We start from the raw sequence: 14,720 nt of genomic DNA, 5'->3' as shown, positions 1-14,720 counted from the left end.
CAGGACCACTGCAGCATCAGCACAGGACCACCCCAGCCATCTACAGGGACACACTACAGCATCAGCACTGGACCACTCCAGCATCAGCACAGGACCACTCAGGATCAGCACAGAACCACTGCAGCATCAGCACAGGACCACTCCAGCCATCTACTGGCACACACTACAGCATCGGCACAGGACCACTTCAGCATCAGGACAGGACCACTTCAGCATCAGCACAGGATCACTCCAGCATCAGCACGGGACCACTCCAGCCATCTACAGTCACTCCACTACAGCATCAGCACAGGACCACTCCAGCTATCTACAGTCACTCCACTACAGCATCAGCACAGGACCACTCCAGCATCAGCACAGGACCACTCAGGATCAGCACAGGACCACTGCAGCATCAGCACAGGACCACTCAGGATCAGCACAGAACCACTGCAGCATCAGCACAGGACCACTCCAGCCATCTACTGGCACACACTACAGCATCAGCACAGGACCACTTCAGAATCAGGACAGGACCACTTCAGCATCAACACAGGACCACTCCAGCCAACTACAGGCACACACTACAGCATCAGCACAAGACCACTTCTGCGTCAGCACAGGACCACACCAACAACAGCACAGGACCACTGCAGCATCAGCACAGGACCACCCCAGCCATCTACAGGGACACACTACAGCATCAGCACTGGACCACTTCAGCATCAGCACAGGATCACTCCAGCATCAGCACGGGACCACTCCAGCCATCTACAGACACACACTACAGCATCAGCACAGGACCACTTCAGCAACAGCACAGGACACACTACAGCATCAGCACAGGACCAATTCAGCATCAGCACAGGACCACTCCAGCCATCTACTGGCACACACTACAGCATCAACACAGGACCACCTCAGCATCAGCACAGGACCACTTCAGCATCAGCACAGGACCATTCCATGGACTGGAACAGGATATCAGACCCGAGCAGCAGCAGCACGAAGAAGAATGTATCACAAGCACCCAGACATGCCAAGAAGGCTAACAAATTACGCTCTCCACAAACCTTAACCCTAAAACCCTACCTCCTATATTGGCTTATTAGGGTGCATACTCGGTCGATTATACTCACTTTCCTTACCTATCCCTGAGCGTGTGTTCCCCCTCCTCTTAAAAACTATGTGCTGCCTGGTTGGCCTGGCGTAATCCAGGATGCAGGGTAACTCCTGGCTGGGTTTTGTGCAATACATACATACATACATACATACATCAGATAAATTTCCTTCAAACAATTTTACATCTAGGTCGTTTTGTACTAAAATAGCAATAACTTTTTTGTTAATTGAAACAATAGCAACGTTTCATACCATTTTGGAAACTGCATTAAATGAGCAATCTTTTCAAATAAGGTGCCAGGTTTGCGTGGTATATTTTTTTTACAGTATGTAGAGTCAAAGTTGTTTATAAAAAAATTCGATTACCTTTTATGACTTTGAAAACCGTGTTTTTTTTTAAGATACAGCATTACTCGATATATTTTTTTACTGCGATCAATAGCAGCGCTATACAGGGTGATGCAACACCAAACAAATTCTAACAATATGGATTTTTGTACCGGCGGCACGCAAAAAACTGATCCAAGGTGTCGATTTTCAGCAAATTTATAAAAGTGTCAATATCTCGAAAATTATCGAGTTTTTACTAAGGTCATATTGTGATATTCTGGCCTCTCATGAGCTGACCTATCAGCCCTTTAAGGGATGACGTTGACTTTTGGGACACCCTGTATACATAGTTACTTATAAAGCTGACCGCACTTACGGTAAAATATTTAATGTTATGAAGTCGCCGCCGGTAAAACTGCATGATATAATTATAAACATAAATATACAAAAGATGGACTTAATACTATAAGCATTTTCTGCCAGTCAACCCACAAGAGGTGCAAGAATAAATACAATATCCGAGTTACTTGCCTCTGTATCACGAGAGTCTGGGAATTATGCGTTTTTACAATCGCTCCCCGCGCCTCGAAACGAGCTCACTGGAAGGAGGTTAATAATTAAATTAGGACTCGTAACTTTGGGAGCCACACAGCTCCTCCGTGCAAGTGTGATTAGAATACTTAATGTGCCTCTGGAGAAAAACTGTATGCAGGCAACGGCCTCGCTAGCTAGCTACATACATTTTACGAATTGTTTTCCTACACGTAAGTTTTACTTCAGTGCCGCTGAGCCAAAAAGGAAGCTTTTATTTTAATTTCATCTTGGTTATATAGATAGTAGATACTCTCGTAATTAACACCTAAACAATGTAGGACATCTTATTTTATATTTCAACTTGATTAGGGTACGCAAAGTGGTCTTGTTCATATAGCGATTAGAATTCATTAAAAAAACTGCTTTTTATCTTTGATACTTAATCCTTCCTTTGCATCCTTCATGTAGCTTGGAATTAGCATTTCCCACATTTATATCTTTCACGGTAAATTCATACCGTTTCTATGAATGTTTTCTCATAAGCCGAAGTTCAAAGAACACGTTCACTGAAAATCTCTCGTGAAATAAAATCGAATGTTAGCGATACAGCCACACACTCATACACACATAGTATGGAACACCGATTTTTCTCCAGCCATTCTTAATTGAATTCGCTTTTAGCGGAGTTTTAATTTATTTGCTTTCCGCTGAAACTCTTTGATACTGGTGCGGGCAGACCGGCACTTTAGATAAATAAGCAATTATCCCTACAAGCTTTATTACGTTGGTATTCCAGCTTGCAGCAAGTCGCGCTGGTAAAAAATACCGGATGAATTTTGTACGCGACACTCTACACGCCTTCATTTGTTTTTTTGTTTGTTTTTGTAATATAGGTATCTTCTCGTTGTGTTAGGCTGGTGCCGCTACACGGGTTCGTTATCGACGTAGATATTCACTATATCGCGATTCACTATAAATGCAGCGCTGTGGAACGCGTACCCGTGTAGCGGCCGCTGGTGGATTAGGTGGTTAATTTAATAATAGGTATATTTCAAGTATTTGGATATTAAGCACTCTATTTATATAGAATTATTTACACTTTAAACAAAACAAAACGTTTCAATTTAATTTTTTACACACATTGTAATGGTGTAGATGTACAGGGTCGGAATCAAATTTAATAACAATAATAGACAAGGGTGTGTACTAACCTCATCATCCCTGTGTTAGTGCAAGCGATAACAGTTGGCGCCCCACCCACTAACCTACTTAGTGAAGAGCTGTAAAAACCAGAGTAAATACTCCATTGTTGCTTCACGAGTGATTTATACGAATCGTAAACGGAAAGCTAAATTGATTAAATTGAGCTTCGCTGATATACGGGTATATATGATATTTTTATGATATGACGATATGATAATATAGGATAGGTAAACATATCGGTTACTCTTGCTATAGCAATGTGCCATGATGTGTCCAAAAACGGGAAACATGAGATCAAATAATTTTAGTTCTTAATAATACTTTATAACATTATAGCACACTAATTAAACTTTGTAAAAGGGTTAATTTTGTTCTCATAGTATTCCACTAGTTAACCTTTGATCACTGATGATAGCTAACTGCAGCATATGGTATAATCTATGTATAATTATTATGGTGGCGTACCTACCTATAGATTACATACCATTGTTGGTAGATTAATCAGATTTGTACGTGATCTCATTTTCCGATTATCAGAAAACAAATAATGAAATATTAACAACTGTATGACTTCATGCCAACAGATGGGAATTCGGAATCCAATATCATTTTAAAATACGCCTATTTAACTGCTCGATTCCTAATCGAGTAGAGCTCGGATGCTGATTCGATTAGCGTCATCGGGCGAGATGTAATGAAATGTGGAAAACTGCAAGCCGGTGGTGTTGGTTAGGCCGGCCGCACACGTCGGGTTTGTTTATCCGGTTCACGAATAGAAAAAATATCCTTGTTTTTGATAATTTCATATATTCGGTGTATACCTATCGCTAACTTGTTTTGACAATGATTTACTGATTCTTGAACATTATTTCGTTTTGACTTCGCGATGGGACCCTGCCCGCCACAACATTTTATTCAAAAACTAAGCACATAATATCATTATGTGCACCATTAAATACGTGTGCTTCTGTCAAAAATATCGTGTCAAAGAATCTTTAAACTTGTGTTGTAAACTGGTAATGCATTAAACGTAGCTATGTATTTTAATCAGAAAACTACAAATTTACCTCCTTTCAATAACTTCGCAAACAACCGAAACTCCCGTGAACAGTTTAGTGTGGCCCGGACAGTTTTAATTGTGATATAATCGAATGTGTGCGGCGCCCCTTACCCGGTCGCCATTGGCCGCTTGCCTCTACCATGTTGCTTGTTTGCAAACTTTCAACCATTCTTGTTTGTCCTCAACTTACAAGTGGATTAAATTTTATCCTGCCGTCCTATCTAACTTAACTTGTTATGGTAATGCGATGCATTTTGCAACGAGCAATTTGTTACATTGATCGACGGCGGTGATCGCTCATTCATAGCAGTTTTTCCTTTGAAAAGTGCGGTTTACTTATTATTTTCATAGTAGGTAATATATTGTTATATGATATCCGATTGTTTCCACGTTAGATTTTTCAGCTACCGTTTATATGAGTAAGTTTCATCTCTACAACTGAAGAGTTTTTCATCCTGATCTGTTTTTGCATTTGACATTCGAACCACGACTTGTGTAATCCTGGTTATCTAGTGTCGTAGGTGTCGTAGGCGGTCGAATAGATTTTAAATACGTTTTTATTTTTTTATACTACTTAACTCATGTTTTTCATCCGCAGCGGTGTGGAGGCCGGGGTCGACGCCCCCGCCGGCGCCGGCGCCGCGCGTGAGCCCCGGCGCGCCCCCGCCGCCGCCGCCCCCCGTGTGGACGCCCCCGACGTCCCCGCACGCCCCCCGCAAGGCTTTCCGCCCCGTGCACTTCGACGACTCGCCGCCCGCCCGCCGTAAACAAGAAGTAAGTATTGGACTGGACTCTGGACTGTTGGTCGTTCTGTGAGACTTTTGTTCATTTGTGCGTTTTTTAGCGAATTTTTCTAAATTTGTAGAATAAGAGTTGTTAAGAAGAATAATCCCCTGAGTCATCCCCTTTTGGCTTACTATGTAACATATTGTCGTATATTATAGTTATAGTAACCAGGAGCCTCCCCGCTGACGTATCTCAAATTCCGTATTTATATGTATGTATGTACACGTCCAGGGGCAGTCAGCAGGAACACACGCTAATCTGTGGCAATTCTCCGCTTTTATTAGGTTCAAATAACAATAAGACACTAAAGTAGGCACCACGTTACGCCTATCACGGGCTTACGTGGTAATTCGATAATATTTTAGATACTACACAAACATATGGAAAAAGAACAACGCCAACGTAGTCACTTGTAGTTATATGACCAAAGCCACAATCAAAACAAGCAAACGCACTTACTCACAATTTTCAGGCATGCCATTTCTATCAAGCTCTAAAATTATTCATGACCAATTGTATCTCGATTGTGTTTAATTTTAGGTATTTAGGTAATCATTTTCGTTAGAACGAAAGATAATAATAAAATTGACCTTTCATAATTACTCTCTTAAATAAGTAGGTAATCCAACATAACAATATACAAATTTACAAATAGCAGAACCTAAGTAAATGAATGCTGTAAAAATTTAAGCACTTTCGTAATTGTTTCGGTGAGAACTTGAGGAAATTTCGTTCAGGAATTATATCATTTAACACTTACTCGAACTTGGAGGGCCTGTGCTCAGCATGCAAACAAAACAATCTCCGGTGCCAGTACATTCCTATAGTTTAATCTCCCTTACGAAATATTTCACGGATTTGATGAAATTCTAGGCTGATGCACGATATACCGCTATTAGGTAAAACAAAGTGTTAAAAAATTTATAAAATTTCAAAATGACTTCATACTTACTTAATTCTTTCGCTTAGCAGTTTGCTACTTATTATAAACACACTCCTCTAGACGTAGTGTCTGCACTTTATGTACCTTCGCCCGCAGCGGACTAGCTGGAATGCTTATCCGATAACATGTTCAAACATCGTTCGACGGCAAACCGAGAGAGTCAATTTAAATTTTCAAATATAAAGGTACACCAGGGTACACCTTCTATATAGAACATATTATTCATATAGAACATCGTGGACAGTATACACAATAAACTTTAAAAAGGCTTTCTGACCTTTTCATGTCCGCTGTTTGCTGAACTGACATTTTGACAACGATAGACCATTAACTTGGTATATCTTGAATTCTTGAGTTGTTATAAAAAATGCTTTTGTATTATTCTTGGAAGTTTAGCTTAGGAGAATTGGGAATATTTTGTTATATTAGATTAGATATACGTGCTAATTAATAATTATACTCGCCGTTCTCCACCATAGGGTATAGGATTTCTATAATAGATCTTACTAAGAAAATAACAGTCATCTACCACTGTCTCCTATTGTGTGAAAGACCAGAGGCCGCTACACGAGTTCGTTATCGTTGTCGATTAACTCGTTTAATGCGCGTTTTACCAATCAGACCGCCGTACTTATGGCGAATCGCGATATATGGACGTTTATTATCTACTTCGATAACGAACCCGTGTAGCGGAAGCAGCATAACCTTCTTCTGCATAGGTATATCAATATTTTCCTGCTTCCCCATCTCAGCCCACCCGACCCTTCAACCATCTCAATCACCCCTCTTTCCTTGCAGGTGCAAACCTCGGAGCAGAACGGAGCGTCCTCAGACACGGAGGGCCGGCTGCGCACGTCGCACAGCGCGCCCGCCGCCGGGCTCAGCTCGCTCGGCACCCGCCTGCCCAGGGCGCAGAACCCCACTGTCACCCTGCTGCAGAAGGCTAGAGGTACATGTCTCTTTGGTGCAAAGGTCGTAGATGCTGAGTTCCAGAAAGGAACATTAATTTAATAACGGTATTCAATCTATGTCTGTATATTTTCATAGCAAGTCAGCAATACATTTAATGTGCATGTGCAACTCAGTGAGAGTCTGATTTTGATAGACGTGGCGCTGCATAAATATGTAATTACCTATACATATGCATAATTATGTATAAATTCCCACTTATTCCGTAAGACTTTAGTGCTGGCGTGGACTCGGTATAATTATTAGGCAGTTAGGCCTTCGATCATATATATGTATTATGATCAAAGAGTTAGGCACCCAAATATAAAGAAACATATTTATGTGTCGTAAAAAAAATTAAGTTGCCATGTTGCCATAGCTCCAGGTCCAGCCAGATGTCTTCCCATAAATATTAACTAGGCTAAGTAACTGTCTGTATATTGTAGATAATGAAATGTAACATTGATATACTGAAGCCACTATTGTCGCGAAACGCGATTCCAGTTAAAATAAGTTTGCAGAAACGAAACGTGAGGGATAAGTAGTTGGTAAGGTTGGTAACACTGTTTAAGAAAAATAAATAGAGAGAAGTTATAGGAGGGAAAAAATGGTGATTGTTACTGGTGAAAGAAAAGAAAAAGAAGAGGTTCTTGGAGGAGATGTGGTGAGTTACAAGCCGTATAAGGACGATAACATCGGTGAGTTCTTATCATTATGTTATTATAGAAACCTGAGATCTAGGTGGCAGAGGAATGGCTCAGAAAGGGGTGGTTTGGAGGCCATTACCGGGACACAGAGGTCCCACCAGAAAGATAAGGTTCTACATTCGAACCTCTTAAGAAATGATTTTATGTATGTAAGATTTGATATAGGTATGCGAAGCAGATAGAGCCAGACATGTTCATTGGAAGGTAAGAAAATAATTATATACCTACCTACTAAATACTTTATTTACATTTGTAGTTATGTGAACCCTACGATTTTAATCGCAATGCTATTATGCATTCGCGACATGGTGGAGATGCTGGGATATTCTCATAAGCTTTTTACTTTTTTGTAAAGCGTGAATGATTTGTAATTTTGATTCCTAAACAGCTTAAGCTTAGGTATGGTATATATATACCATAGACCATCGAGTACACAGTTTATTTTTACAAACTGTTCGCATTGTATCCGGTTCCGCCTGATCCATCTACGAAACAGAGAAGCGAGGAATAGAGTTGTTCCTACTATTTTTCAGTAACGATTCGATTATGATCAAGATATTGAGTTGTAAAAGGCAAATAAGTCAAAGTCAAAATGTTTTTATTCATCGTATAAATATATATTTTTCTGATGAACGTCAATTTTACAAACTAAATAACTTAAATAAATGGAGTTGGTTTCGAAACTTTGTTTTTTTTGTGTTACCTACTTACTTCACCTAGAGACGACTGTTTAGTTGTCAGGCCAAACACAAAAGAGAGAAGAGAGCAGTCAGATTATAACATTCACTTGAAGAAAATGTTAAGTGCATGTTATCTGACAATTATTAGAAAGAATAAATATGTATATTTAACTTGCATGCAAGAGGTTTCTACACTCAGTTTATTTAGAGTATGAACTGAGTAGAGTAGAATCCTAAAGAATAACAGAGAAGACAGCCTTAGAATGTGGTCATGTCAGAGTAAGAATTCGGTTTATTGTAACTACCGACCGGTATTAATATTTTAGAGATATTAATCCAAGATAGAAAATTTACCAAGGACCATCACCAGAATAATGAATCTCAAAACAATAGATTTCGATTCAAATCAATTTTCGATTATGAACATTTTGTGGCACATCACTATTGAAAAAGTTTTACCATTACCAACCTTACAAAACAAACTTTTTTCTCAAACTCAACTTGATCAATGGCGTATGAGCGTCTTCGTTTTATCGATAAAATCAATAAATTTAAACGTCAGGAAGGCCATTTCCATGTTTCAATGCGTTTAAAGTGTATTTGTGAATTACGTTATTGTTATTGGCTGTGGACATACGATCGGTGAGTGGATTTAAGTTTATTCCTGATAATAATCGAACATGGTAGCCATTGCCCATAAAATGATTTTAGCGATTCCTATTTTGAATTTAGATGATACCTACACAGCATGTACGCAACTCAAGAGGTCTGTGATGATGATAAAATTTGAAAGGTTTAGTGGGTTATCTCAAATTTGTACATGCCTTTTTTCCTTTAAGAATTTCATTTGGATGTTGTCGATGTATACCTCATTGAACAGTAACAGTAATCACATCCATGTTGTAACTTAAAGTTATAACAACAAACTTGAGACACAAATTGTTGGAATGAAAACATTTAAGGCTAGATAAATGTGCTATCTTTATGAGAACTTACTCGATCATTATCAATCACCTTTCAGGCTGATCCTGTTTGTATCCAGGACAGAGAAGACAGAGGCTACTGTCGTGACACTTCAGCACTGTCAAGGACAAGTTGCCGATGGTAAAAATTGGCTCAAAGATGACGGAAGCATGGAAAACTCGAATAGAGATAGTCAAAGGTAAGGTAGAGACTATTCTTACTAAAATAAAAAAAGGAGAGACTGAACCAGTGGATTATTACAACCTCAAGTTGCTCAATGAACTTTTTATGAAGGAGACCCATATTTATATGGATAAGTTGACAGTAGAAGAATCCAGAACTTACACAGAAATACAAATAGAAGCAAAGCTCCTCGATAACAAAAACAATGGTGACCCACCAGTACAACACGTTGATCAATTGACATCCAAACTACCAAAATTAGAGTTACCACGTTTCAATGGAGACACTCTGAAGTGGAATGAATTCTGGGACCGTTTTAAATCCAGCGTAGATACCCAAAAACTTACCAAAGCTGACAAGTTCAGTTATTTGATGGCATCCCTGGACCAAGAGGCATTAGCGGCCATTGAAGGCTTAGACATAACTCATGAAAACTATGAGATTGCAGTCGATATATTAAAAGATCGTTTTGGTAAGCCTGGGATGGTCATTGATGCTCATTATGAAGCGCTTCTTAACCTCAAAAGTGCTCATTCACCAAATGAATGCATGAATGTATTTAATGAAATAGAGAAACACCTCAGGATTTTAAAAGCTTTGGGAGAAGATACTAACCACAATAATTTAAGAAGAATTATATTAAACAAGTACCCTGAAGATATTATCTATGAATTGAAAATGAAAGTAAAAGTAGAAGAACAAAGTGTTGATACTATAAGAAAATTATTGGAACAACAGATTACTGCTCGTGTCACTACAACAAAACCTTTGCTGAGTACACTATCGTTTACAAACACTACTGAGAAGAAACAATATCCAGTGAAGAGGAAATTCCCTACACCCAAAGTCACACCTGCAAAGAGAAAGAAGAGAAGCTTACCTTGTATCTTCTGTGATGGAGAACATTTTAATGACAACTGTAAGCAAGTGGTGTCAGTAGAAGACAGGAAAAAGAAGATAATTGGACGTTGTTTTGTTTGCTTTAAAAAGGATCACACAGCAAGAGATTGCAAAGAAAGAAGAAGATGCTTCTACTGTGGTGAAATCGGAAAACATAATAGAGCACTGTGCAATATGGCCCAGAAAAGTACAACACTACAGACTCGCAGCGAGAAGAATAAAGGTACTGTACTACAGACTGCTATAGCTCAAGTAAGAAGTAAAGATGGTACTTTACATAAATGTAGAATTTTACTAGATTCTGGTAGCCAAAGGTCGTACATCACTAAAAACCTAACTAAGATTATAATGCCAGAAATCATTGAAACAGATCACTTAATGATTTACACCTTTGGTCTGGAGCAACCTAAGAAGCTAGAGAGTCCTAGAGTTAAGATAGAATTAGTTTGTGACTCCGGCCACTCAAGATATGTAATAGTTAATGTTGTAAACTTTATAACTCAACAGGTATCATGTTTTGATTTCAGACAGTACCAATTTGGTCAAGAAATAATTCCTTCAGATGATGGATCCATGGGCGGTGAGATAAATCTTCTCATTGGCAACGACTATTACTTCACATTCATCAAAAATGGAAAACTGAGCATTGAAGAAAACCTTTATTTAATTGAAACAGATTTCGGTTGGGTCTTCAGTGGCAGATCTCCCTTTCATCAAGAACATGTTCTTAGTGTAGCAACTTACATGCAAACTAACCTGCCAGATAACTTTGGTTTTGTTCAACCGGACTTACCTATCAAGGAAGGAGAGATTAAACAACTTTGGGAGTTGGAATCCATCGGTATTAGAGATTCTCCAAAGACTACAAATGAAGAAGAAGCTTTAAGAAATTTCAACAGTACAGTTACGTTTGAAGAGAACAGATATCATGTCAAATGGCCGTGGGTCCAGTATCCACCAAACCTACCATCAAACTATGGTCTAGCTGTAGGAAGACTGACCAGCCTATTAAGAAGATTGGATAAGAATACTTTAGCCATTTATGATGACACTATTCAAGAACAGGAGTCATCTGGAGTGATAGAAAAGGTGAAGAATGCTTTTGAAAATGTGCAACATCCAATACATTACTTATCACACCACTGCGTGGTCAAGAAAGATAGCTCTACTCAACTGAGAATTGTCTATGATGCATCAGCTAAGTCTAAAAGTACACAATCTAGCCTGAATGAATGTATGTACAAAGGACCATTGATGCTTGAAGACTTAACTGGACTTATCTTGAGGTTTCGTCAACATGAAATAGGAATTCTAGCAGACATTGAGAAGGCCTTCCTACAACTAGGACTTCAGAACGAAGATCGTGACGTCACTAGATTCCTGTGGGTAAAAGATACTACAAAAGAAGTAACAGAAGACAACTTACAATGCTACCGATTTTGTCGAGTTCCCTTTGGAATAGTATCCAGTCCATTCCTACTAAATGCAACAATAAAGAGTCATTTTCTGAAATGTGGAGATGAAACACTTAAGAACGTAGCAGAAAAGATATATGTTGATAATCTTGTACTAGGAGCGAAACAACAAGATGAAGCTACAGGATTGTATCAAAAAATACATGCTTCCCTTCAAACAATCTCGATGAACGTGAGACAATGGAACTCAAATAACAAAGAATTTCTAAAAGAAATACCTGAACATCTACTTGAAGGCAAAGAAGTCACAAAGGTCTTAGGACTTGTGTGGGACACACTAGAAGATACATTAAAGCTTAAAACACAGATAAGTAACTGTGATAGAGATATGACTAAAAGGTATGTTCTTCAAGAAATAGCCTCAATCTACGATCCTTGTGGATTTAGCAGTCCTCTTCTTTTACCAGCTAAGGAATATCTACAGAGACTTTGGAAATTAAAACTTAAATGGGACACCAAACTGCCAGAAGACTTAAGAGACGAGTGGAATAGGATTTCAAGCAGTCTACACCAAACTCAAGATATTGAGATTCCAAGATACATAGGCGCTACGCAAGATAAAGCAGTACATGAGTTACACTGTTTTACGGATGCATCCAAGGATGCCTACGCGGCAGCTGTCTACATCAAAACAGAATCACAGGATAAAGTGATAGTAAGACTGCTTATGTCCAAGTCAAAACTGACTCCACTCAAAGACCAAGATAATCTACAAATTCCGAGGTTGGAACTATTGGGTACTCTTATTGGCAGCAGACTTTTAAGATATGTGAGACAACACTCTGAAGTACCGATATCTAAACAATACCTTTGGACTGATAGTCAAGTTGTTATAAGCTGGTTACGCTCAGAAAAGCTATTGCCTCCCTTTATCTCAAGAAGAGTTACTGAAATAAATAAACAAGACACGCAAGTTTTGTATGTGAAATCAGCGGATAATCCAGCAGATATTGCAACCAGAGTTGCAGACTTTACACCTGCAAAAAGAGAACTATGGTTTGAAGGACCCCAATTTTTGAAGAAGGAAAGAGAATACAAGAATAACTGGGCAATGACACAAAACCTGTGTGCTTTGGAGGGTCTGACCCAGTCAGAAGGATATCCTGAAAATGAGTCTACTGAAAATGAAGATGGACCTACGTTAAATGAAGCAAATGTAAACCCAGAATCAATGCAATTGCAACAAAGTGAAGAAACGATTACCAATATTACTGCTAAAATCAAGAGAGAACAGAAATTACACTACCCACAGGAATGTGCAGGAAAAAGTACTGATTTAAGTCGTAGCCTTGGTGTATTCAAAGATGAAAATGGCTTACTCCGATGCAGAGGAAGGATAGTCTTAACTGACCTGCCTTATGACCGCAAATATCCCATCCTCCTACCGAAAGATTCCAGTCTGACAGAAGAAATCATATCCAATATTCATAAGGACAACTATCACGTTGGAGTAACACATACTCTTTCTTTAATTCGTGAAAAGTATTGGATCCCACAAGGGAGATGTAAAGTGCAAAAAGCACTGAAGAGATGTTTACAGTGCAGGAAATATGGTGGAGGTCCTTACAGACTACCTCAGATGCCTGACTTACCAGAAGAAAGAGTAAACTTCACTTCAGCGTTTTCGTTCATCGGCCTGGACTATCTTGGACCTCTTCTAGTTACCACGGATAAAGGACAAACAGAAAAGAGATGGATATGCCTATACACCTGTTTAGCTGTGAGAGCAATTCATCTTGAAATAGTGAAGGATCTTACAGCGGAACAGTGTACCTTGGCACTCAGAAGGTTCATAGCAGAACGAGGATTACCACGTCTCATAATATCTGACAATGCAGCTCAGTTCAAGCTTACAGCAGAAGTCATGGCCGGACCATACTGTATTGACAACAACTTACAGTGGAAGTTCATCCCAGAGCTAGCACCTTGGCATGGTGGCTTCTATGAACGCTTAGTTGGCTTGGTTAAACATTGTATGAAGAGATCGCTAGATACCCGTTTGCTGAGAGACAACGAACTGTCAACTATTGTGAAAGAAATTGAGTTGGTACTTAACACAAGACCGTTGACCTATGTTGGGGCTGAACATGAACATATATTGAAACCCCTGGACTTCCTTCGAATGAATGACTGTTTGATGCAAACTTCTGAAGTACCATATGAATCCAGAGAAGATACTATTATAAAGGAACTACTAATAAAGGGATGGAAGAGAAGCCACAAACTTGTAGATGAATTCAGAAAAATGTTCATCAACCAATATCTTAATGCTTTGAAGGAAAGAACACAAATACGACATATACAGCCCAGAGTGGTCAGCCAGTCCAAACCTAAGGTTGGGGATGTCGTACAGATCAAAGGTGATAACAACAACCGTTCTACTTGGAAGATAGGTAAAATAATATTGCTTCATAGAGGAAGAGACAATGAAGTGAGAGTAGCAACAGTTAAGGTTGGTGACAAGGAATATATAAGATCCATTGCCCATCTTTTCCCATTGGAGATAGAAGAACATGAACACATAGAAAAGGAACATGTATCTACTAGGACAGAATCAGACTGTAGGGACGAAACAGAAACATTGAGAACTACTCAAGAAACAGAGATGGAAGGGAGAAGCATTGACATGCCCACCGAAATAGAAACAGCAGAGCCTACTACTGATCAGAGAAGTAATAGTCGTGCCGCCGCAAGACGAGCTAAAGAAAAGATTGCTCAATGGACCAAGGAATTAGTAAATTTAATATGTGTGAATTGTATTCAACTATAGTTATTTAAAGGTATCGATGTATCGTATACTTTAAGTATAATTAGAAGTATATAATATGTAATTGAATAGTATACTTTCTTATTCTTGATCAATAAATGTCACGTATGATTCTATGTTTTTGTTGTTATTGAATTACA

General features: G+C 39.0%; 2 protein-coding genes across 19 annotated transcripts in view; both read left to right on the top strand.

The window, feature by feature from the left end:
- Window positions 1-14,720, top strand: part of LOC105393136 — a 123,960-nt gene that overhangs the window by 71,165 nt on the left and 38,075 nt on the right. For all 17 annotated transcript variants that reach the window (XM_048622895.1, XM_048622893.1, XM_048622894.1 and 14 more), the window contains 2 exons: window positions 4,827-5,002; window positions 6,756-6,906. In XM_048622895.1, coding sequence (XP_048478852.1) covers window positions 4,827-5,002; window positions 6,756-6,906 — 327 coding nt within the window. The remainder of the gene's footprint in view (window positions 1-4,826; window positions 5,003-6,755; window positions 6,907-14,720) is intronic.
- LOC119692785 lies at window positions 8,281-14,696 on the top strand. 2 transcript variants are annotated; one of them, XM_048622903.1, is made up of 2 exons: window positions 8,281-8,934; window positions 9,314-14,696. In XM_048622903.1, the coding sequence occupies exon 2, from the start codon at window positions 9,394-9,396 to the stop codon at window positions 14,581-14,583; it is 5,190 nt and encodes a 1,729-aa protein (XP_048478860.1). In that variant the 5' UTR covers window positions 8,281-8,934; window positions 9,314-9,393; the 3' UTR covers window positions 14,584-14,696. The 2 variants fall into 2 exon arrangements, with proteins under 2 accessions (XP_048478860.1, XP_048478861.1); XM_048622904.1 differs by lacking the exon at window positions 8,281-8,934 and having other exon boundaries at window positions 10,423-10,561; window positions 10,866-14,696.

The sequence above is a fragment of the Plutella xylostella genome, chromosome 9 (assembly GCF_932276165.1).
Source record: "Plutella xylostella chromosome 9, ilPluXylo3.1, whole genome shotgun sequence".
Classification (NCBI taxonomy): Eukaryota; Metazoa; Arthropoda; class Insecta; order Lepidoptera; family Plutellidae; genus Plutella; species Plutella xylostella.
Note: the sequence above shows the minus strand (reverse complement) of the source record. Positions and strands in the feature narration are given on the sequence as shown.

What these genes read in the sequence shown, in the direction of transcription:
- LOC119692785 (XM_048622903.1), top strand. Translation starts at nt 9,394, where the DNA reads ATGGTAAAAATTGGCTCAAAGATGACGGAAGCATGGAAAACTCGAATA.